This window comes from Accipiter gentilis, chromosome 1, assembly GCF_929443795.1.
Source record: "Accipiter gentilis chromosome 1, bAccGen1.1, whole genome shotgun sequence".
Classification (NCBI taxonomy): Eukaryota; Metazoa; Chordata; class Aves; order Accipitriformes; family Accipitridae; genus Astur; species Astur gentilis.
Genome location: NC_064880.1, coordinates 8,566,785 through 8,590,991, shown reverse-complemented (window position 1 = coordinate 8,590,991; position 24,207 = coordinate 8,566,785). Strand labels below are relative to the sequence as shown.

At 43.3% G+C, this 24,207-nt stretch overlaps 2 protein-coding genes and 1 long non-coding RNA gene across 9 annotated transcripts in view; all 3 read left to right on the top strand.

Moving 5' to 3' along the window:
• Nucleotides 1-22,614, top strand: HP1BP3 (heterochromatin protein 1 binding protein 3). 7 transcript variants are annotated; one of them, XM_049809431.1, is made up of 15 exons: nucleotides 19-75; nucleotides 2,130-2,250; nucleotides 8,596-8,795; nucleotides 9,228-9,330; nucleotides 10,778-10,928; nucleotides 11,276-11,435; nucleotides 12,497-12,640; nucleotides 13,195-13,275; nucleotides 14,898-15,052; nucleotides 15,798-15,888; nucleotides 16,603-16,762; nucleotides 19,381-19,492; nucleotides 20,493-20,630; nucleotides 21,414-21,537; nucleotides 22,058-22,614. In XM_049809431.1, the coding sequence occupies exons 3-15, from the start codon at nucleotides 8,700-8,702 to the stop codon at nucleotides 22,073-22,075; spliced, it is 1,533 nt and encodes a 510-aa protein (XP_049665388.1). In that variant the 5' UTR covers nucleotides 19-75; nucleotides 2,130-2,250; nucleotides 8,596-8,699; the 3' UTR covers nucleotides 22,076-22,614. The 7 variants fall into 7 exon arrangements, with proteins under 7 accessions (XP_049665032.1, XP_049665300.1, XP_049665388.1 ...); XM_049808988.1 differs by having other exon boundaries at nucleotides 21,414-22,614; XM_049809075.1 differs by lacking the exon at nucleotides 2,130-2,250 and having other exon boundaries at nucleotides 1-75; nucleotides 21,414-22,614.
• On the top strand, nucleotides 16,773-18,775 carry LOC126043398 (uncharacterized). The gene is made up of 2 exons (XR_007507439.1): nucleotides 16,773-17,854; nucleotides 17,942-18,775. It is a non-coding gene; the product is annotated as an uncharacterized LOC126043398 (long non-coding RNA).
• KIF17 (kinesin family member 17) overlaps nucleotides 22,202-24,207 on the top strand; it is a 26,532-nt gene continuing 24,526 nt past the window's right edge. The window contains exons 1-2 of the mRNA XM_049806601.1: nucleotides 22,202-22,291; nucleotides 22,652-22,838. The gene's annotated coding sequence lies outside the window, so the exon portion shown is untranslated. The remainder of the gene's footprint in view (nucleotides 22,292-22,651; nucleotides 22,839-24,207) is intronic.

Here is a 24,207-nt window from a genome sequence, read left to right as displayed (position 1 = left end):
CCCCCCCCTCCCGCCGGTTCCCCCGCCGCCGCTGCCGCCATTAGAGGGGCCGCTTTGTGTCCGCTGGGCCTGCTGGTGAGTCTTCCCCCGCCCGCTCGCCCCCGGCGCCGCGGCGGGGGTTGACGAGGGGTGGCCGGGCCCGGTAGGCCGTGGGGTGAGGCGCGGGGGCGGCCTGGTGAAGCTGCCGGAGGGGCCCGGGAGCTCACCTCAGCGCCGCGCCCCCTCCCTGACAGGCCTCAGGGGGGGTGTCTCGTGACGAGTCGCGACACTGCGCGGCCGGGGGGGGGGAGGGGGCTGTCGCCGTCGGCAGGGCGGCCTGCTTTCCACCACCAATCCCCCCCCTCCCCCTTCTCCGGTCATACCCGGGGAGGCCCGCGGTGCGCCGGGCTCGCCCCCGTCCAGGCCCAAGGAGGCGTCCCCGGCCCTCGGGTGTCGCTGGGCCGGGGAGTTGCGGGTGCCGCGGCCGGGCCTTGGCCAGGTGCGGGTCCCCGACCCCTCGTCGTCTCTTGACAAAGGAGGTTGCAGGCGTCCAAACCGCTTCTCCCGTCCCGCTGACACCTGGTAAACACCGGCGGGTGTGCCGTGGGTGGCGGGGCGGGGGGGGGAAGGTCAGTGGTGGAAGGGGCTGATAGGGGTGTGACACAATAAAAATTGCTATTTATAAACTTAGGAAGTGTCTTAGCTCCCGCGGTAGGCTTCCCGCGTTTTGGTTGCTTGGTTGTGGTTGGTTTTTTGTTTGTTTTTTTTCCCTCCACAAACTCACTTCACCAGAGGCCAGAGAGGTGTTACCACTCGAGGAAAACCGCTGTCGGAGATTTCAGTGTGGCTCCGCTTCCAAAAAGAAGCTCTTAATCCCTCTCAGTGCTGCTAGAGATGGATACAGGCCTAAGTTGCAAGACTACTAGGAGCTTCTGAGTTACTCCCTGAGACTCTGGTGGTCACAGCCTGGTTAAAGAATGTTAGTTATCCTCCTCTCCTTACTGCATGTGCTTCTCCATAGAGAAGGCTGTTAAATTCCAGACTGGAATGGGACTGTTCCAGAGGGGCTTCCATTCTGGGTTCAGAGCAGCAGTTCTGTTCTGGGTTTGTTATCCTTATTGCCACTCTGGACTGTGGGGTTTTTTTGGTTAAAACCTTGCAAAGACTTAAGGACGAAGGACCAGCATGCCAAAACCTCAGCTGATGTAAACTGCTGTAGCTCTTCCCAGGCCAGAGGGGCTCTGCCAGCTTATGGTGTCCCAGGACAGCTCTAGACCTGTTCTGGGAGGCTGTTCAGACCAAATCCTTCCCACCTGTGTTCGATTTTCACAGTCAATAGCATCTGCAAATCATGGGGTGCTGCTCAGCCTGTACTGCTGGAGAAGAAAAGTTAGATAATGTAGGGTTGTGGGTGTGTTTACTCCTTTTAAAGTGTAGCAGAGACTGACAGTTTGCTTGTGTCTGTGGTATTTCATAGGTTACTCTTTTCAGGAGTCTTTCTTGGCCACTGGATTATTTGTGGGTTAACAAGCATGTCACTTCTTAGTTCTTATAAGACCTTTTGAGTAATAGTTGCACTCTGATTTTTCCAAGCATGTGACTTTTTGTTTGTTTGTTTTTACCATAAATAGTATTTTTAGCATCATCTTCAAGAAACAGTTGGCCAACATTCTTTGGCAAGCAGCTATCTTATTGAGGCGGGAAAGGTTCAGAAGTACTCATGTTTATAAACAACATCACACAGTTAAGCTCTTCCACGATGACAGTGCGCGTAGGGGGAATGAGAGGAGAGGAAGGTTTCACTGGTGAGTTTGGTTAAAGAGTGGAGATGTTTTGACAGACTGGGCATGAGAGCGCTTACTTTCCTCAGGAGGGACTTAAAGAGATTGGTAGATAGAGTGGAAAGTCCTTGGAAAGGAGGAATGCATGGGGGAAAAAAAACCCTCCACATAACTTCTGTTGGGGGAAGGAACTTGGTGTATATGCCTTGAAAACATCTACTGGCTTTTGCAGCTTTTCTCCCCTTTACCTGCCTGTGCCTCTTAATTAATTAGCTCCTCAATGCATCGTGCACTTTCCTCAGGTAGTAGCTGCTTCAATTATTTTTGTTTTTAGAGTATCTTTTTCTTTTGTGTTTTCCCTTTCAACAGAAACTGATGTGTGACTCTCTTCTCAGTGTTTTGTTACAAGTGACCCAGGGTTCTCTGAGGATTTTCATTTCCATGAGAGGGAATAAAAGAAGTTTTACGTTGATGGACTCAAATGTGAGGTGTGAGTAGATTTTGTATAGACTGCAAGGAAATCATAGTTTTTATCATGTATAGTTTTGTACTGTAGAAGAATAAGTGACGGCTGAATAAGTAATAGTTTGGGAGGAGGGTTTATATAGTGGTTTTAAATTTAATCCAAGCAAGGATGATATGGCCTATAAAAGGTTCATACCCTGGTAAGTAATGTTAGCAGCCTGAATTTTCATTCAAGTGTCAGTGGTTTGTCAAAATTCATCATGTTGGATCCTGGAATTAAGGTATTTCATCCAAGGCTATGAAACTTTCAGCAGTGGATTTTCATGTTGGAGTAGTTGTAAGTTTGTGACCTAAACCTGTTCTAAACTTAAAGCTGAACCCTGTGCACTCTAATACGGGCTGTTTCATTCCTTAGCTGCTTGTGTCAGTGGCAGCTCATGGAGAATCTGGATCAAGGACCATAATAGCCAAAAATTGTTCAAAAACTGTTGTCCCACAGAGGCAATCCTGAGCATCAGTGTGGAGAGGGATTATTTTTAGACAGCTATGCAAGCAGAAATTCTGATTCGTATTAATCCCTTAGCTGAAGTTTTTGTGAGTTTCTAGGTATGATGGTGGCATAATTTAAGTTGCACGCTACCTGGCTTTGGCTGTGTGTTTGGGGATGTGAAGAAAACCTCCTCGGTATAGGAAAAGAAGATAATCCAGGCCACAGAAATGGTCTGCTGTTACTGTCTTCTGTATAGGTCAGAGACTGATCGAGAAAGAATCTGAAAACTGTAGTGTTTTTTATAGTGACCTGACATTCTTAGTGATGAAGAATAGTGGAGGTGAGGTATGGGTTGTTACTTGTATTTTAATAAGCATCTGTTGAGATTGAGCTGACTTTGAGTTCCAGTATTATACTGTAGCAGAGACAAGGCGCTGAGCTCAGTCCCAGGTGGGGAGGCAGAGCATCAATCTCACTGTAGTAATGTGCCTTTTTTTTTTTTTTTTTTTTTTTTTTTTTTTTTTTTTGCAGTGAAAGCAGCATTTGTGTGTGCAGAAAGGCAGTGTTTAATCTTTGCTTTGCTCTGTAAAAGTCAGCAGGATAGGCAAGGTGTAAGTCAGGTTGCATTTGCAGCATTTGGAGTCAGAGGTCCAAATTCAGTGCAACCCTGAAATGAAAATGTATCTTTAGACTTAGAAAAAACTCACCTTTGGGGCTCCGTGTGTAGGAATGCATGTGTTTGGAAACTAGAAGCGTAAAACATTTTTGCTGTGTTTCCCTGAACCCTAACTTACTTGGGATTTGTTGTTCCCCTCCTTAATGCTGTATAGGGAAGGAGTGGATGGAAATAGAAACTGTAACACTAGTCAAGCCGAAGAATTTCTTGCCTGGCAAGTGGTGAGCTATTGGATCTTTGTATTGGACCACTATTCTTCTTTAATTGAAACAAGATGGCTTATAATGCTTGTAGCAGCATGGGGCTCAGATAGCCTGTAACAGATCTCTGGTAGACTCAACCGCAACAGAGTTGCAAATACAGCCCTTGTAGCTTAATCAGGAGGCACACGATTGAAAAGTCCGCTTAACTAGGACACCTCCCAGGAAATCAATGCGATGTGGTGGCTGTAAGGATCGGGACAAAGTTAGCACAAAGTTTGTTGAGTGGCAGTAAAAGTGATGGGAATGGCAGTTGGGAAGTAATGCTCAGCCAGATGTGAAACGGGAGTGAGTTTCCGAGCAGGTTGCCAAATAAGGATTAGAAGTGGGGACTAACTTGTATTAAGTAAGATATTTTATTCCTCTGCATGTTTTTAGGCTGTTTGAAATTATTTACTACTACTGGTCTGATTTAATCAAGACAACAGGCAGCTTGGTGAACTGCAAAAACAAAAGGGAGATTGGTAAACACTAGAACACCTTTGTGAAGCAGACTGTGACAGGCGACCAGCTGAGAACTTTTAATGGATAAATTCTGTAAAACACAAATTTGTATCAAAGGTGTTGCAAGTTGATATATTCTGTGCCAATATAGATATTGAGAGATTTGGTAAAGTATCTTCTACCTGCGCTGGATTTTTAGGGAAGAGCTTTGAGTGTTTCAGGGGGCCAGAAGTCTTGAAAAAGTTGGCCAACTTGCAATTTAGAAGGTAATTTTTTGGCATGTTTGGTTTGGATTTCCATTTTTGCTTTGCAAAAATATTAAAGTTTCCTGTGCTTTTTTTCTGCAGCTTCTGAGACATTTAAATGCTCTTCTGCTCAATTCAGCTTTAGAAAGTAGTAGATTATTGCACGATAATCAATAGCTTGTTCTTGAAATCCAGTTACTTTGCTTTTTAAGCCCTTCTGGTAATAAAACAGTCATTCTTGCTTGTGTTGCTTGTAAGGTTGGCAGTTTTGTATCCCTTGACACCCTGGCTTCAAATCTGCAAGAACCTAAAACTTTTCTCTAGCCCTTTTTGACCTGATTTCTAGACCTGCGCCATGTCATATACCAAGTCATGCCTAAGAACACATCAATCACCAGTGTACGTGTCATGTAACAGTAAGTGGACACCCTTAACGGCACAGGATTGGATATGCTTTCTCATTTTTCCATTGCATATTTGTTTTCAGTCAGCTTGGCCTGTGCACCCTACCCCAAGTCCTTGTGACTTGGTATTTCTGCCAGCCTGACAGTTGGCTTGCCATGTTTGAGACCTGGTTTTATCCTGAAGTATTTTCCCTTGAATGAGATTGAAGTCTGAGATAAGCTGGAAAATCTTATGGCCAGCAGAAATTCAAGGAGTCAGCTGAACTATGCCTCAGATTACCCTTTTTTTTTTTTTACATGTTCTTGTTTCTGTTACATTGGTGGGGGGACTCCAGTCTTCTGAAATATTATCCAAAATGTGTGTGTCTCACCTGAAGTCTCCCTTTATTTCTACCCCCTCCAACGATATGCTGATAGCTCAGGAGGAAATAGGTATATTTTTTCATAATAGTTCATGTAAAGCTACCTGTACCATTGACTGGATCTTCCATCAGTGGCCACTCCCTGAGCTGGGAGACTAGACACTATCAACCATTGCTGCTCATCTAGAAATCCAGAAAGCTGGGGCATTTTGTTGCTGATCAGCTCCTTGCTGGATTACCAGCTTTGAAATGACTAGTTCATGATAATTGAGGAGCCTGCAGTTCAAATGACCCATAGGAAAATGACTGACTAGCTATATGAGGAGTTACTATCTGTACTTTCAAGCAACTTTTTGAAAAGGTTGGTATACAGATGTTTCTTTTGTGACTGATGGGATTATTTTTTTCTGCCAGTCGATCAGGTTTAAGTGTATGTGACAGTTACCCAACAACCACCTTGAAAACCTGCATCCTCAGATGATGGCCTCTTCCCACTTTCTAAGCACAATATTTGTTTGTTTGACATTTGTGTAAATGCAAAATACAGTCATTACTTTCCAGGTGTTTGTTATTAAAAGTGATGCTTGCAATCATAGCTGTGGTACTCATTTAAAGATGTCTTAGTAGCTCATCCATGCAATAGGGTAACAGTTGTTTTGTGTGACTTGATTTTTCCATTAAATAAATCTACCATTTTCTATGGAAGGGTGAATGAGAGTTTTTCTACACTGCTGTTGCAAAACCTTCTAGTATTTTGGTTTATCTTTTGAGAAACAAAATTCAGCCCTGTTTGTAGTTGATGTTTCACACCCAGTCCAGAAAACTAATTTTGATCCCTCTGTGGGAAGAAATAGGCTAAGTAAGACCAGTGCTTGGGCTGTTATGCTTTCACAAGGTGGTGACTTTGCCCCTTGCAAATATCAAATATTGGTGCTTTGAAGTCAACAGGAGATTATCCTCCTGCCCCTTTGATTCCCATGGCCTTTTGAGCAGAAGATGATCTATGTGTGGGAATACGGAGGGAATCAACAAGCTCCTCTTTGGGTCACTCTGAATTTCCACTGGATGATGGCTTATTTGCGTGTTTTGTGCTGTGTTAAGGTTCACACTTGAGAGCAAGAAGGCTCGAGTACTTTATACTGTGATCTAAACAAAGGGCTTTTTTAGAACTTGGGGAATTTTAAGTCAAAGTTGGGAGTGCTGTGTTTTCATGCATGTGACATGCAGGTCACATAGTTTAAAAATAAATAAAAACCAGGACCAGGTCAGCCACAGTGTGTGCTTCGATGTGTGTGTTAGTAATACCAGGGAAAGCATTTTTTTGTAGCCCCCAGCCAATTTCCCTGAGGATGGATCTGTAATTGGTTATTTTAGGACTCACTTCAAAATGCTGGCATTTTATTTAGAGGGCTTCAGGCTATGCTTGCTAGAAAAAACATTTGATACTGAGCTGAAGCCTGGTGGAATTTTTAATTTTTCCTCTTACTTTCCACACTTTGGGGAGGAAGGTCCCATAAAATAAGGAGGGGGGGGGGGGGTGGGGGGGGGAAGGGCTGGGCTGGGCTGCAGTTCTTACGTTCTAATTGGCTATTAGTATTTTTTCCCATCCTGAAATTTCATAAGAAAGCTTCATTCATCTCATTTATTTTGGTTTTGGCAAGTAGTGTGATTTGATTTTTTTCTGTTTTGTCTCAGAAGAAAACATCTGGCACTGTTACGCTTGTTTGCTTTTACTGGTGCTGAGACAGGACTAGTTCACTGTTTTTTTTTCAGAATGACTGTTCAGTGTCATCAAAGGAGAAGTCGTAGATGTTGCAGTAGCGGATTGACTGCCTTTAGCTGTGAGAAGCACTGTGTTTTGAAGACGGCTGGCTAGATGAATGTCTTTTAGAGCATCTCCCATGGAAATGCTGCCTAGTGATGTGTCTAGTTCTCCTGAAAGTCTCTTGATTGGTTTTGCCATACGTGTGTGCAGCTGAAGTGACACTGCACCCACCTGCAGCAGCAGTGGAATTAGTTTATTAATTTACCGGTTTGTTATTTGGGGAGGAGATCTTGTAGGTACAATGATGTAGCCTCTTGCATCGCCAGTCCTCGTGAACTGTATCTTAACGCACATTCTCCTCAACTCTTCTTTCACTGCTGCTGGTTTCTGAATGGAAACTACTTACACTGCTTGGAGGTTTAACAAAAGTACTCCGTGCAGATGAGAAGGGTTTTGGTTTGCCTGGGAAAATAACTGAGGTAGAGAGAATCCCTCCGATCAGCTAGGAGTCCCCGCTACTAAGTAATGAGAGAACTGTATTTTTGGGCAAGAATACAGAGTAATTGAGATGGTATTGATGTAGTACGGAGCATCCACCCCTGCAATGGAGAATGCAGTGCAAAGTGCTGAAACTGTGGTGAAAGTCATCTGGAAAACAGTGCCAGGAGTGATGTTAGGTCTCTGGTCAAGAGGAACACACTGAGGCTGGGGAAATACCTATTAAAAGTGAAAATTTATGGTAAGTGCCAGCCTTCTCATCTGAGCAAAAGAAAACATCCAGAATAGATAGAAATTGGGAGCATTTGGCTATTTCTCTGTAAGGAAGGGAAGAGGGCAGTCTGGAGCTTGATCTTTGGATGGAATGGAGGAGAACGGGTCCAGCCGTGGTTTGCTAGAGGCGAGGCTTTGCTTCTGAGGTTTTTAAAGGGGGTGATGAGAAGAGGAAGTGAATGAGCAAGTAAGCCCTCTGTTTTGCGACAGAAATAGCGGAGCACCTCTCCTTAAGAGAGGCTGATGCAGGCAGATGGGCAACAAGTAAGAAAGGCTGTAGAAGTGTAATGGTAGTAAGGGGTGAGACCTGATGAGCGTTAAACTAAGCTTAACCCATTTGGTACCCGTGACGGTGCATGTGTTTGGAGGAGAGTTTTGTAAAGCTTCAATTTTTTTGTAGATGGTGTGGAGATTGCCGTTCTGATGGTTATTTTCTTCTTCAAGGAGTCCTTCAGTTGTATAAATTGCATGGGATTTAGTTTGGGAGGGGGCATGGTTCGGGTCCCCAGCATATGTATTTTCTGCCTAACGGATTTAATGGTTTAATTCCTTAGGCTGATAGAAGCTGGATCAATGTGTCAGCTCCTGCTTTTACCCAAAGTCAGTGGCTGACTGCTTACCTCAATGCCTTACTTTAGGCACAGTGCAATGTCTGCTTTTCATTAATGCCTTCTGTTAATTTAAAGAGCTTTTTTATTCTTTCAGATATGTTTTAATGGAGCAGGCTGCAGGTCTGGCTTACACCTTTACCATTTCTGCTCCTTCCATAGCACTCAAGTTTGCTTACATGTTTTAGCATCTTTGTTGAATGCAAGTGTTGACTGTCAGTTGTGTTAGTCATAAGCTGTAAGTCATTTATCCTTCTTTTCTTTTTAATCTTTAGTTTGTTAGATACATGGACATAGATGTTTTTGTTTTGTTAATTTTCACACCACATCTTTTCTGTACTTCAGGTTGACTCCTCACTGCACTGTGAAAACCATTAGGAAAAAGTCCTTGGGGTTAAAACCTGGGGCTCCACAGTGTTACCTGCACTTGGGGCTAGAAATTAATTTAAATGGCGACTGATCTGTCTGAAGCTGAACCCGTGCATCATAAGGCGCTTCCACTCTTAACGGGAGCTCAGCTGATCCACACGGACAAGTTAAGTGAGGTAGGGGCTGGCCCATTCTCCAAGCTTGCCCTTGGATCAGTCCTTGACTTCCAGTCCTGCTGAAGGTTACTTGGTACTCTTTCTCCCCTGCTTGTAGGAAACTCAATTGGGAGACTATTAAACCCTGTAGGCACTCTCCTTCCCCTTCCCTGCTTTCCCTGAGGTGTTGTATTTGTCAAAATCCTCAAATGCTTATCTCATTTAATTTGGAACTGAAAATAAATTATTTTTTATAAGTGTAAAATGTGAAACTATCCTCTCCTAGTATGCTTCAAAGAAGCTGGTTTGAGGGTTACTGTCTTTTAAAATTCTGAAAAATCCAGATGTAACCAGAATATTTCTACATATGCTGCTTTGATTTACTTTAATCCCGTTTTAAAAACTTTCTGGTTCTTTCCAGTATCTGTACTGATTTTTGTATACTTTTTATAGAAAGTTGAAGACGACACAATGCCGATCCGTCGCTCGGTGAATTCTTCTTCCCGGGAAACTCCTCCCAAAAGCAAACCTGCTGAAGGTGAAGAGGTCAAAGCGGGTATGGTAATAGTTCTGTAGTGGATTGTTAATGTATACCCAAACATAGGCTTGTGTTCTGAAACTCCTGAAAAAAGCTTTCTGCCATGATTAAAATATTACTAATGCTTAGCTTCTTTTCACAGGCTTTTCCTGGTTTATTGGGAAGTTGTTTTTTGCAGCCACTCTTTTCACTCTGAACCCATTTGTTTTGTCCTTCATACCCTGTGGCAAAACCTTGACACTCCAGACAGGAAAATATAACTAAATATAGACCCTTTTAAGCTTGCTATTCTTTGGAATAAAGGTAGAAATTGTGAAGTTTCAGTAGTGTCAGGAAGATGGCTTGAGATCGAAAGGTGGAGTTAATGAGTAGAAAAATAAAGTATTTACTTTTTTCTTTCTTTTCCTGAACAAAAGGTTTTTACCACAATGTGTCATAAAATCTAGTCCAATATTAATGTGTCTAGTTTTAGCAGCTTCACCTCAGTTTCTCAGAATGTGTCATTTCAGTATTACGTTCGGTTAGTTTCACTGACTTGTCCTCTTTGGTGTCACAAATAAATAAATTACACATGAAACTGACTATTAATACACTGCATATTTTAAATGCATGATGCCTCCGTGAGAAAACTATGCACAGGAATGTAGCAGGAGTGTTTAATTAAGCTCCTTCTCAGAGATGGAGAACATGTCTACTGCATGAAGCAGTCATGGTAGACAGTTCTTTACCCAAAAAGTGGGTAATGGCAGTTTATATGCATGTTATCTAGCAGGCAGCCCAGTCTCTAAGCTGTTCTCAGCTAAATATACTGGAGTTAATTTGCTTGGTAAGTTGATTTCTGACTGGATTTGATCCTGCTGATAGTCAAGTGCTTCTGCCAATGCATGTGCATTCTAAAGCTTTGCGAAGTCTGGAAAAATGTGATTGAATGGTTAAAATCCTTCAGGTGCTGCAGCGTGTGGTGCAGAAACAGCAGTGTTTGAAAATAAGTTGGTCATAAACAAACTTACTTGTATGTACCTATCTAAATATCTTGTAAAGATGTATGTTTTTGCACCTCTTTGAGTTAAAAACACATTAACCTCAACCTTGCGGAAAATCTTAGTGGTTCATGGTACTGATTTCCTGCTCCCTTCCCCACCCAGGCTGCTCTGAGGGATGATTGCAACAGTAACTTCTGGAATTAAGAGAAGACTTGGGGGAATTAGTTCATTGTGAAAATGCTACATGGTGTTGTTTGAAGTTATTCTGGCATTTGATGACTGATTGTACCTTACTGAAACTCTTTTCAGAAGTTTTGTTCTCTTCCTAAGTTACATTGAAATCACCTCTTTAAATTAGAAAGAAGAAATTGCCTGGTGGGAAATAATTTTGGGGGTGTGTTCTTCAATTCCCCCTCCCCCACCTTCCTGAAGAATAGAGGCTAGTTTTAGGCAGTAACTTCATGCGTTTTCACATCTTTTAGATGCAGAAGTCACCTCTGAGGAGTCTGCCTCTGTCGGAGAAGAACAAGAGAATGAAACCCTGCCTGCTGCATCTGGTGAAGCAGAACAGCCAAAGGAACCCGAGAATGAAGGGAAGGCAGAAACAAAGTCCTCAGAAGAAACCAAAAAGGAGTAAGGCTTGCTTAGTGGTGAATTCGGGGATTTGGGTAGAATTCTGAAGAAAGTCAGGTTCTAGAGACAGAAGAAGTGGTGGGAGAGGTGGGGAAAATAGGATGGGTCCCTTAAAAAAGGTGCTCATAATTCTCCGGAAGAAGCTACCAATCAAGTGTAGCTGCTGTTCTAGAACATGTGTGAGACTGAATATCAAGATAGGGTGTCTTTTTTCTAGTAGAAACATCAAAATGTTCTTTAAATTTTCAGTGTCAGATGTTCTGGGGTTTTTGTTGTTGTTGTTGCTCTGCTTGTTGGCTTGTTTCACAGTGTCTTTTGTCTTACTATCGCTTTGTATTTTTCCTAAGCGAGAAGGATCAGTCTAAGGAAAAGGAGAAGAAGGTGAAAAAGACCATTCCTGCGTGGGCTACTCTTTCTGCTAGCCAGCTAGCTAGAGCACAGAAGCAGACTCAGATGGCTGCCACCTCACGTCCCAAAATGGATGCTATTTTAACTGAGGCCATCAGGGTAAGCAGGAGATAAATGTCTCTCTTGTTCATCTGTCGCAAGGCAGAATAACTTGTGCGCCTAAAATCCACAATTTCAGCTTGCTGATGGTACAGATGATAGTGCTGTCTGTTAGCAGGAAACTTACTGTGTAAGACATGTATGCTTCTGCCTGGAAGCCCATGGAGCTGCAATGTGAGTCCATGATGATGATGAAGCCCCTGTAGCTTATTTCTTTGTTTAGAATTTGTTTCCCTCCCTAGTTACATTATTAGAAACAGCTAGTATGACATAACCTCGTTGACTGCTGTCATCATTTAATTTGGTGTGCCTTCTAGCCATATTTAACTAGATTTACCTTGATTAATCCATCTCTTTGATACATGCTTTTTTCAGCATTAACTTATTCTAATCCAGGTCAGATGGAGATACTGTAAACTAGTGTTCCAAAGTGGTGTTGGTCTTGGTTTACTGTATCCCTCCTGGTTGTAAGAAGATACCTGTGCTGCTCTCCCCTCGAGGCTTGGTTCATGCATGTTGCCTTCACAGGAGGCCTGGACTCCACCAGCCTTAATTGCAAGATGGCCTTTCCAGCTGCTATGTCTTCAAAATATGAACTTCAGCTTAGGTTTTTTACTGGTTTACTAATGCCAATCCTCCAACTACTTAAAAAAAAAAAATAAAAAAATTGGCAACTTGTTCTGACTTAATGATTACTCTATCTGACATTAGTAAAATGACTTACCAGTTGTGCATCATTGGTTTGCCAAAAAGTGACTGTATTTTGTAGTAGCATGTAGAGTTTATGCCATTACTTGTAAGCGCTTCAGAATACGGGAGTGGTTGATACATGCTTGCTGTACTGCTTTGTGTTGTCTGCCCTTCAGCCACTCTAAGGGGAAAGTTAAGTATTTTGTTAATCATGTTTTATACTCTTGAGTCACTGGGGGGAAAAAGCCAGCCCTGGCATCCTGTGCTGATGTGCTGGCTTACATGCAGCAGTTCAATCTCCGTTCTTCCAGACCCACAGCAAGATAATTGCAGTGCAAGTGGTTTCTACTATCTTTTTGCTTCTGTTTCAGGCGTGCTTTCAAAAGAGTGGTGCATCGGTCGTTGCAATACGTAAATACATTATCCACAAATATCCTTCCCTGGAGCTTGAGAGGAGAGGCTATCTTCTAAAGCAAGCATTGAAAAGGGAGCTGGAGAGAGGAATCATTAGACAGGTAAGAGTTGCTTTGTGGAGTAGCACTGGAGGTGATACTACTCAATTACATAGGAGTTTCTTAAACTCTGTTAGCAGGTCTGTGGGGTGGTCGTGTTCTCCCTTGTGGAGGTTAATCAACCTCTGTCTCTACTTTGTTAGATGCTGGCAGAATTTTGTTATTGTTCAGTCAATCAGATACTTTGCATGGTTGTCTTTTGTGCAATTTATGACCGTTTCTTGGTGTTGTGTCATATAGCATTGCAGCAGCATGTGTTTTCAAACTGAGTCTAACAACATCACTTCTGCAGCAGCATGGGGTTTTTTTACCACTGCAATTTATGCCTGTGATATCTGTTAGGGTCCCCTGGTCAGGACAGCAGAGTATGTTATTAATGTCTGGCTCTGGTTTCTGATCCATGTCAGTGTGTTCAAATCAGACCTCTGCCATAACAGCCCATTGCCAGAGTGACAGTGCATTTAAAATCTGCATAAGGATGTCAATTAGTCTCTTTCAGGTTGTTACTTTTCTGAGTTACTTTGTTAAAGACTGAAATGGACTTTCTTTTGCACTAGGTAAAAGGAAAGGGAGCATCTGGGAGCTTTGTAGTGGTGTCTAATGCAGGAAAAAGTGTTCCAAAAGCCAGAGACAGAAAGGTAAGATGGATCATTTTAAACAATACTTTAAAAAATCTTGCCCTGAAACACATGTATATAATGAAATGCAGCCTAACCCCAACCCAAACAGTATTCTTCTCCTTGCTGTACTTTTCCTCCCCAAGTACAATAATTAAAACACCCATTCCACTAAAATCAGAATTGGAAAGTTAGTATGCAAAATTAAAACCAAGTAGAATAATAAAAATCTTAGTTTTAAAATGTTTACATTAAACCCCTAGGCTTTGGTTCAGAGGCAGAAAGCTGAATAACCATGAAGCTCCTCTTCTGTCGTTACCTGGTAGAGAGAGATATCTCTCAGGTATTGTAAGAGAGCTTTATGCTACTGCTGTTTCTATCTGTTGCATGGATAAATGGAAGACTTCAGTCTTCAGGACTATCAGATGAACATTTTTCCATCAGCTGTGAGGGCAGAGGGAGGAAGACGAAAATGTTCTAAGGTTTCTGGAAGAAAGCTGCTAATGTTAGGTGTATATTGTTCTGAGGTAGTAAAATGTGATGCGGGTTTTTTTGAGCCTAGTCCTCACAATTAGTCATGGTTCCAGCACCGCTGTTCTCCGATCCCTGCTATGCTGGATGTATGAAACACATTTCTAACACTGCAGTTACGAAAGGCTTAGCTGGAATTGCCAATGCCCTTGCGGCTTAGACGGGTGAACCTAGAGAGTATTGTAACATCTTGGTGCTTATCTCTTGGCTACTGGGGAGACCAAAAGCCCTAAAACTGATGGAACCAGTGACACACTTGGTACTAGGGCACTGAAGGAAACTAACTGCAGCGTAATTTCTTTTTAAATAGAGTTCACTGGCTCCACGAGAAGTTTGAGCAAGGCACCTGATAACTGCTAACACATCACTTTTCTTGTCTGCAGCGTATCGGTGTCTGTGTTCCTAGTTACTTTGTGTTGCAGCAAAACAAATAGCTTTGCTTTTGTTTTCTGTGAATTCAGCTAGCAGTCTAGCAGCTGTCTGGGTGAGTGGCACCCTCACTTGCTTGACTGTTTGCAAAGCTGCTGTTCAGCATCAAAATCATTAAACTTCAGCACATTTCCCCACTGTCTTTTCTGTATGAAGAACAGACCATTTTTTTCTTGATCACCCCCTCCTCATAGTAACAAAGGGATGGAGGAAAATTCAGAAGGGAGCATTGGCTTCAATCAAGATTTCATACTGTCATCTGAAAAAAAAAAAAAATGCACTCCTGTTTAGCTGTTCATTTTGGGGAGATTTGAACAGGTCTTGCCTTTGCTGGTTTTTAAGTTTCATGTCAGCATGTATCATGTTCACCTGTCTCATTGAAGGGTAGCAAAGTGTCTGTAGAAAGAGGAAGGAAACTATTAAAAATACAGAAGTTGTTACATACTCAGCAATTTATATTTGTAAAACTTTCCTAAGACTCCTATGAAAATTCCAGCCAAATTTGCTCAATTTTGCTTAAGCTGCTAAACTTTTTAAATTGTTAATTTGATGAGCTGCCTTACAGAACTTGGTTTGCCAGACCTGTGCCCACTGTCAGGGGCACTTCTCCCACCTGTGCATTGCTGGCTCAGAAAACCCAGAGTTTTAGGCCCCACTGATGCGTAAAAGTATGTGTATTTCAGAAAAGCACTTCCACTTCGACTGCAGAGCAACAAGTCAAGCTGGAAGATATCCTGCCGCTGGCTTTCACCCGCCTTTGTGAGCCGAAGGAAGCTTCTTACAGCCTGATCAAGAAATATGTGTCTCAGTATTACCCCAAACTCAAAGTAGATATAAGGTAAGTGCAGGAGTACACTTTTGCAATCTGAGGTGCAGAGGAGCAGTGAAATGTAGCCTTTCTCTGGCTTTGCCTCACTTCACTGTCATTCAGTTCAGTATTTCAGCAGGCAGCAGACAGGTGGTGCTCTGCGTTGTAGAACCTGCAGGAAAGCTTGAGGAAAAGCTGTGCCTTTTTCTGCATCACTCCACACCCCATCTTTGTTCCTGACACCAACATCGGCACTGCTCTACACACCTCCAACCTTAACCAAAACCAGATCCCTTTAGCTGTGTGCGTGTGAAGGCCTCTCCTTGGGATCTTGTCCCACTTGGTTCTGTAATCTTTAAGTTGGCCCATATGGAGCGGGTCAAGGCTTGGGGAGGAAGCAAATTAGGAAAACCCTGTGCATCACATCTTACAGGGGCTTGTCCTCAGTCCTTTGTTTGTCTGTGAGCCGACTAACTCATTGCCCTCCAGGTCTAAACGTGCTTTTCAAAATGAGTAGATCCTTCTGAGTGAAGCTTGTCCGTTTCTGGATACGCGGTGATACCAAGACAGTTTTGCAGTTGAATTTCCGCTAATGTACATTGTTCTTCTCATGTAATCAGCACTTGCTGACAGATCTCCATTTAAAATGTCTGTATGTAGGCAGATACCACTTGTAAGTACTGCTCTGCTCTCACTCTGTATAAAGCGTTGTTTCTCTGTTTGTTTTTTAGGCTGTCAGTGTGTGTCAGTAAAGCTTTATCCTCCTGTATTTCAGACCCCAGCTGTTGAAGAATGCCCTGCAGAGAGCTGTAGAGAAGGGCCAGTTAGAGCAGATCACAGGGAAAGGAGCATCTGGGACATTCCAGGTCAGAGCCAGAGTTCATCTTGTTTTGTTGACTGTACTGACCACAAGCCTTGGATATAAGTTAATGTGCCCGCTCCCCCCCCCCCGCCCAGTTTTATTGGGTACACCTTTGTTTAGCAGCCTGTCATATTCGGGATTTGTCAAACTATGAAGCAGTAGGACTCCTACTTGGAGTAGGAGTCCTATTCTCCTCTTGGTCTACGTTTCTGGAGCAGATCCCCCTGCCTTCCTTGCTTAGCATGCTCCACACACTGCTTCAGCTCTGACTCACTAGCACAGTAGGGGAGATGGTGGGGTAAGCTTTCCTTTCCATCACTAATTGTAAGTGCAGTAGGTACCCCAGATGCCTGCAATGTCTTTTTCTCATGTCTATGCCATAGAAGCCTCTTGGGTACATTTGGTCTGTGGGATGGAAGATGATTTGCTTTATTTCCTTCCCCAAGTGATAGGCCTTTAGACTGCCACATCCTCCCAGTGTATTTGGGACTAGGACAATGTGTTACTGATAAAAAAGCCCTCCAGGCCAGTTGACTGAATAGGCCTGTCCTCCCAATTAAAGCTGGCTGGGAGAGCAGCGTTCCCTGTGCAGTGTTTTAATATAAAACGTATCTGTGCTAATGCAGGAGCGCCGACCCACCTGGTGCAGAGGAGCTTGTCCTGACCTGGTTTGGGAGAATTTTGTCTTGATGCTTTTCTCTTCCTCCTTGGAAAATAGCTGAAGAAATCAGGGGAGAAGCCCCTGCTGGGTGGGACTCTGATGGAAGATGCCATCCTGTCTGCTATTGCGGCCATGAACGAACCGAAGACCTGCTCCACCACAGCGCTGAAGAAGTATATCCTGGAAAACCACCCAGGGACCAACTCCAACTTCCAGGGTAAAGTACTGATCAGTGTAATGCTTCTCTTTTACATGCTGAAAGAGAGTCCTGCAGCTGCAGATGTGTCTGTGCAGCACCTTTAAACTATTCCGTTGAGCTTGCTGGGGAACTGACAGCTGCTCGGCTCTTTGTGCTGCAACGATGCTCAGTGTTTTTAATTCCCATTAGTTCCTTTCAAGCCTGACAAAGGCTGGTTTCTGAGACATAATGCATGTTTCTCTTGTCTATAGCACGTTCCCAGGAAGGGGGAATAGTATTCAAGTATTTTATTGTTCTTAAATCACCAATTTGATTTAATCTTTTTCTCTCTATTTTGAAAGGCTACAGCTTGGCATAAATGCAGTTGCTAGTTGCTTTTTATTTAGAGAAGTTTCATAGTCTAACTTTTTAAAAAAATTCACAAGCACCCCTCTTACAGATTTGTTTGAGGTCCTTCTTTGGCTCTGATTTTTAAAAGGTCAAGCAAGTGAGGAGAGAAATCCTGCTGTATTTGGGAAGGGATTTGGCATGTCTTTGTTCCCAGGAATGACACTAATGTCTGTTTTGACTTTTGCATTAGCAGAAGCAATACTAACAGAGACTTTAAAGCAGATCTTCTAATGGTTTATTTGCATTATTTGGTCTGAGCCCCGATGCAGTTGTTTAACCAAGGCTGGAGGTTATTTGAAGCAGGATGAGCTTGCAGCAGTCGCTACTAGAGTCAGACCTAGAAGTAGATCGGTTTCGTACTGTGGTGTCACAGTGCTGGTGCCATTCCTCAGGACATGGGGCCGGAGAGGAGATTGCTGAGCCCACACTCTTCACCTGAAGCTGAAGCACGGCATCAGTATGGCTGTTTGATGCAGAACTTACCGACTTAGAGAGGAGCACAGGTTCCCTCACGGCAGTGTAGGCTAAATAAGTTGCCTGAGGCCTTCTGCCAATTAGAGACTGATGCCAAGGGTGACTTCTTAATCTTGGGGCAGGGAAAAGAGTTTCCAGGCTTACTAAGCCCTTGCATGATTTATTTTCAGGACCATTGGAAATTTCCCTGGTCCTTAGAGGCCTGTGTTTAGCCAGCCTCCAGTGCTTGTCAGTCTTGCAAGTCGGGTAAGGAAATTTCAGCTTGCAATCTGTTGTTTTCTTTCTCCTTGCATTACATAAAAGGAATTTTGATGATCTCTGTTCTCTTTTAAGAGCAACCAGAGGAAGATCTGGTGAGATGTAAAAGCAGGCGGGTAACGCACTGCAGAGCCAGTGCTCTGCAGTCCTCCCCATTTTATACCTCATACTTTGTAAGTGGACTCGACTGGAGCCAAATCCTTTTACGTGCTGCTGTTGATCTTTCATACCCAGAGTAAAAACAGCCTTATGTTTTATGTGTTGCTCCTGTTTATATAAAAGTGTGGGGTTTTTAAAGACTTCTTGAACTGTGATGATCCTAATGTTGCAACACAAGTATTTTGATGGATACAATCAACTCAATTGGCTATGCAATCTCCTCCAGTGCTGTACAAAGTAAAACATTTCAGCAGAGGTTGCCTGTAAGCTGGTGAAGATGTGGCACTGTCCCAGATGATTCTCTTGCTGTGAAATGTCATTTCTTGATAAAAGGTCATTTCAGGAGTGTTGAATAAATGATTGGAGTGAATATCTCTGCATTAATTGTACAGAACAGATTCAGATGACGGTTCAGCCAGCACGTTTCTTTGTATTTTTCTCTTTCCATTTCTCAAGTGAACCTCTTTGGAATGTGCTTGAGGGCAGACCTTGCTTTTCCCTTGGTTTGGGGGGAGCTAAATATGTAAATAGTGCTTCTAATTCAAGCTGGAAATGGTTTTGAACTGACTAAACAACTTCAGCCCTTTGCCAGAGACAAAGATCCCCTGTACTTGCGCAGTTTCAGTTACAATTCTTACACAGTGCACAATGGAACAGAGGACTGGAATAAAAAGTGCATTTGTCATATTTCTAGACCAAATATTTTCCCTTTAAAAAAAAAAAAACAAACAAAACCACAGAATGGGGAAAGATGCACTACATATGAAATTTAGAACATGAGGAGGGCACAAACAGGGTAAAGACTTGGTTTTTTAAAACACTTTGGATAATAAGCTGAAAAAAAGCTGAGACTTGGGTTAAATTTGGACAGAAGTAGTTACGTGGTGTTGTTCAATGCATTTATAAAGGAGGATCCCTTGATCGTGACATCAAAACCATGCACTGTTCTTGACTTCTTCCTTTGGAGAATTTAAAACCACACTTGCTAAGTGTGCAGGAACAAACACCTGTATCTTGCTTGAATCTTCCTGGAGATTAACTGTGAGAAGATTTCCCTTTAATTTAAAGACATACTAAAGCTTCTAAACACAGTGGTCTAGCTGGGTCCCACATGCAGCAGCTGGTCTTTGCTGAGTGCAGAAAGAAGCATGTGATGATGCCTTCATGACTCTTGGGTCTCCAGTGCTGTTTTGTTCCTCTGCAGGTGTCCTGGGCAAAGGAGACTTCATCCTGACTCTCCATCTCTGATTTCAGAGGGCACTGCAGAGAGCAGTAAGGTTAGACAAGTGGATAAAGATAGTAACGCAACCCTTCTCTGATATCTTTTTTCCCCTCTTTTTTTCTCCCCCCCACAGTGCATCTACTGAAGAGAACCCTGCAGAAATGTGAGAAGAATGGCTGGATGGAGCAAATTTCTGGAAAGGGCTTCAGTGGAACCTTTCAGCTTTGCTTCCCTTATTATCCTAGGTAAAGAGCTTGGCTGTAAAACGATGTTCAAGATAAGTGTCACATAGGTCAGCCAGAGAGCAGTGCTGAAGTTCGTAGGCTGACCTCCTATTTACAGGGAAGTTTGTGGAGGATTTAATAACTGATGAACAGCAATGTTGTCACCCATACTCTAGATAATGACATTACTTGGATGTCTGACTGACTGGACATAAAGCTGACTTCATTAGCAAGGGAAACTTTTAAGGGCAATAAAAATATTGGACTCCATATTCTCAGGTGTAGTCATGATCCACTTTTTTTTTTCTTTTCTTCAGAATGGGGGCTATTTAAGTGTTCCCATGCTAAAACAAATTCGCATGAGCAGGTAGTGTGGTGGTGTTCTTAATGCAAGGATACTCAATAATGAGTAGGACTCAACTGTTTGCCTTTCTTAATGCCGATGTGGAGGAGAGGTGGGAGGAGGGAAGATGACCTAGATTAGCTACTGTGAGACTAAACCAGCCTTTCTTCTCCTGCTGTGAGTGTATATTGTATTGTGCTGGGCCACGTGGAGCCCAGGGATGGTGACATAGTGTCCCACAAAGAGCCAAATGGCAGCAATAGTCATTAAAGTCTCTGCTCCCCACCTTCTTTTATTGCGTATGGACGAAGTCCTCAGCAGCTTCAGCCTGCGTTCAGAGTCACTGAAGTCTGATCTTGTCCCTTTGTTGTCCGCCTTCCTGTGTTGCACAGAAGGAGCAATGGGGAAGAGAACCAGAGAAAAGGCAGCTTAGGGCTAGGATGTTCCTGGTGACTTACAAGCCGTCACACTTCTGCCATTGCAGAGACTAAATAACGTTGGTTTCAGATAGCAGCAAACACAGAAGTCTTGGGGGTGTTTCTGGATTAGGCTCAAAGCTGTAACCTTACAGGAGGGTGGGCAGCAGTGCCTGCTGAGAGCCAGGGTTACCCAAGGCTTGCCGACCCTGGAGTTGTATTCTTAGAAGTAAGTCACGCTCTGACAAGGGCCCTTTTGTAGCCCAGATGTGCTCTACCCAGAGAAGCAGCAGGATGAGGACTCTGAGGAATCTGATGAGGAAGAAGAGGAGGAATCTGAGGAGGAAGAAGAATCTGAAGAGGAAGAGTCTGAGGAGGAAGAGCCACCACCAAAGAAGAGGTATGGCAGCATGAGAGATAAATGGGCTCCTTCAGATGAAATAAAGCAACTGTCACAGCTGTAGAGTGCATAGGTTTCTCTCTTGGTGTGGTGGTTTATCCACAAGGCTGTTGCTCAGAGGTGTTAGAAGAAGAACTTTCTAATTATGCCTTGCTCCAGACATAAGGATCTCCCCCATTTCATAATTTGAAGCTTACCTCTTTTTTTCCTCCAGATGAGAAGAGAGCCTGTATTTATTCTTTGTATTGCCTTTAGTCTCCTAAAGTCGGCTTTTGTGCTTTACAAAAGTGTGATGTTTCATGTGGGACTTTTTGTATTTATTGTTTCCTTAAGAAAACTTTTCCCTACAGTATTATTTGCAGTTCTATAGCCAGATATGAAACCTGCCTTACTCAGAATGTGGGTTTAAGATAAGTATTGTTCGTTAAGTAATAAAATTCCATTTAGAGAGGAGAGATAGTGCTTAGGTCTCCTAATTGTTCTGACAATTTACTTTGATTCATTGTCATTATTTGTATGTTTATATGCCTAACAAAGGAGTTCAAAACCTCCCTGGCATAGCACTGTGGGGATTGAGAAGTGCTTAGCATGGCAAGATCCACCAGAGGAGTTCTTGCTCTTTGGGATTTAGCTAATGAAATATACTGCTGCATAAAGAAACATCCGTGGTAAAGAAAAAGGATGCCAAGATCTGTTTCGTTTATGCAAACTGATGACAGCAGCTCTGCTCTGGGCAGCATTTGCGCCTCCACTGAGATCTTGTGCTGTCTCTCTTTCTGACAGGATGCAGAAGAGACCACCTCCAAAATCACGGAGCAGGGCCCCTGCAATGAAGCGAAGAGAGTCCAAACCCAAGCCAAGAAAAACCCCCGCAGCCCGCCGGGGGAAAGCAAAGCCCCCTCCCAAGGTTAAAACCCCTGCTAAGAAAGCCAAACCAGCAGCCCCAGCCATCAAGAAACCCTCTGGTGGCAGCTCTTCCAAGAAACCAGCAGCCAGCGGGAGGAAGGAAGTGAAACCTTCCGCCAAGGGCAAATCCACCATGAGGAAATCTCTCCGGGCAAAAAAGTAAAATTTTTCCACTGTCAGGGAATCCCATGGTCAAATCCACAATCTTGTTTTATAAGTCAACGTGCATTTGTATTTTAGTTCTGATGCTTAAACACTTCTTTAATTTTTATTATTTTTTTTTTCTTGAATGATGGGGAAAAAGCTGAAAACTAAATCAAACCAACCCGAGCATTTGTTAGATCTCAATGCTGTGCCTCGTGCCTGCCCCTCCCCCTGGAACAAGTCATCTTTAGTTTCTGCAATAATTTTAGGACTTTTCTAGGACATATATAATCTGTACATTTTACGGTGTTCCTCTTGGGTTTGGGGGGGAGGGTTGGCTTTTAAAAATTCTTCAAAGAAGATCTTTATATCTTTAGACAGCAGGAACAGGATGATTGGGGGAATGTGATTCTTAATGAGAAGGTACAACGGCAGAAGAGTCCTTCCTAGATCCCCTGCATGATGAGGTCCTTAACGCTTCTGTGAAGAAGCAGTGTATATACAACACTTGCACTGAGTCCTGGAGGTGCTTCTTTCTGTTCGGCCGTTAGAGCAACAGGCTGAGGAGGCAGCGCATTCGGCTCCTTCAGACCAACAAGGTTTGTTTGCCGGTGAGTCAGATCTTCAGTAAACGGAGGCTGCAGCGTCTACTGATCGTCTGATGCCAAAGGGGCTCCAGAAGGGGTAGTTCTTAGTTAGGCGGGTGATTTGAATTAGTGTTTCCATGCCACATCTGTTACCTTAAAACCAAAATATATAAAAGTCTTCTTGAATCCAACTTTCAAATGTTTTTAAGAGATGAAGAGCCTGAGTTTTGTCACCTCTTGTTTACCCTTTTTTAAAGAAAAGTTGGAGAGCTATACAATTGCTAATGTAGAGATGTTGATAAGTGAAGAACATGCAGTTTGCTAAAATAAAATGAAACTAGATTCCAGGCTTGCTTTGTGTGTCCTTTCTCTTCCTCGCCACAGCTTTCTTCTCCTGGAAATGTAGAGAGGAGGGAATTACAGTCACCATGGATTGCTGCAGAGGCAAATTTTTGTTAAAAGTACATTGCCAGCGTGAAAGACTAGGGCTGTTTTAGCCTGAGCCCCTGCCAAGCTCTGTAGTTGGACCGACGTGTGACCTTTTTCTTCCCTGGTTTCTCTGGAGACAAAGGTGAGCAAGAAGAAAGCTCTGTTTGAACGTCTTGCTGCTGCTTTTCTCTCTCTCCCCCCAGTCAGTGGGGACAAAAAAGACCAACTGAAGTCTTCCCCCCTCTTGACCTGCTCACCAGAGCAGTGTCTACGTTCGAAACACTCCCCCATGTCCCCGCCTCTCCCCTGGACAGGGCAACACCACTGATTTAAATGTGACCTGACACTCTTTTTACTTAATGTGCTCTTGGAAAGAGCTTTGCACATACCGTGCTGAGAGGAGTGGCAGTACCTCTAGAAAGAAAATGCAGAAAAGGAGAAAATAACTTTATTGAATTTATTAGTTTCAGTTGCCATCCCAGTGTGCTACCTCTAAAAACTGGGAGTTTAAAAAATTCTTGTAGAAATGCCCTAATTTGTTCCCAGCCCTGCAACAAGGGTGCAAACAGCAGATTAACAAAAATCACAGCTGATAGGGAACTGGGAGAGTGAAAGCACCGATCAAAGAGTAATCTGCAGGGATGTAAAGCAATTAGAAACATTAGTTTATGGCTCTTTCTTAGGGCTACTTGTACCAAAACAGTGGGGTTTGTCAGCATTTTCCTCCAGGCAGGTTCTACAGTGAGCCAGATTTGGGAAACACCTTCTCTCATTGATAAGGTGCTTATGGGGACAAGGAGTTCTTGCCCATCCTCACCCAGCTGTGGGGCATTTTGCGACCTCCCTCTTCCCAATAACATTCCCATACCAACAACCCCATGGGTATTTGTTAAAATGCTGGTCTGGATAATACCGATTTTTTTGCACATGATAATGGCTTCATTTTGCTGCAAGGCACCTCGAATTGTGCTAAAAACAGCCATTAGCTCCCTTGGTCATCACCAAACTCCTTTGGGTTGTGGTTTGAATTGCTAATTAAGTGATTTCTGCATACTGAGCCAAAAAAAAAAAAAAAAGCTGTGGCTCTGGTTGTATTGAATTCAAAGGAGTGATCCTTGCCTCCCAGGAGTAGCAACTGGGATTGAATGGGAAGATCTTCATCCCACAGTGGCATTGCCGGTGGAGCAAGCGGCAGCTCCACTGCACGTTTGGGAAGGTTTGTGCCAGCTCCGCCACTCACTCTTCTCCAGTCTCCACTTCCTGACCAGACTGGGCTCTGTTATGTTGTTTCTTCAGCCCCATCTGTCCTGTCTTTTTTTTTTTTTTTTGCCTTTTTTTCTGCTGTTTCTATGCTATTGATTCTTCCGGTGGGCTCTGCCGGGGCATCTCGTGGCATTTCAAAGCAGCTGGTGCTGGTGGTGACCCAAGGTTTGAATGCTGCTGTTAGGACCCTTTTCTTCACACCCTTGGGAGCACCGGGGCGCGAGACGGGGATTTTCGGATGTATCCTT

Excerpts from the sequence above, each read along its gene's own strand:
- HP1BP3 (XM_049809075.1), top strand. The coding sequence starts at position 8,700 with ATGGCGACTGATCTGTCTGAAGCTGAACCCGTGCATCATAAGGCGCTT. Across the intron at positions 13,276-14,897 it reads CAAAAGCCAGAGACAGAAAG|AAAAGCACTTCCACTTCGAC; the intron begins GTAAGATGGATC and ends TGTGTATTTCAG. Across the intron at positions 15,889-16,602 it reads GAGCATCTGGGACATTCCAG|CTGAAGAAATCAGGGGAGAA; the intron begins GTCAGAGCCAGA and ends CTTGGAAAATAG.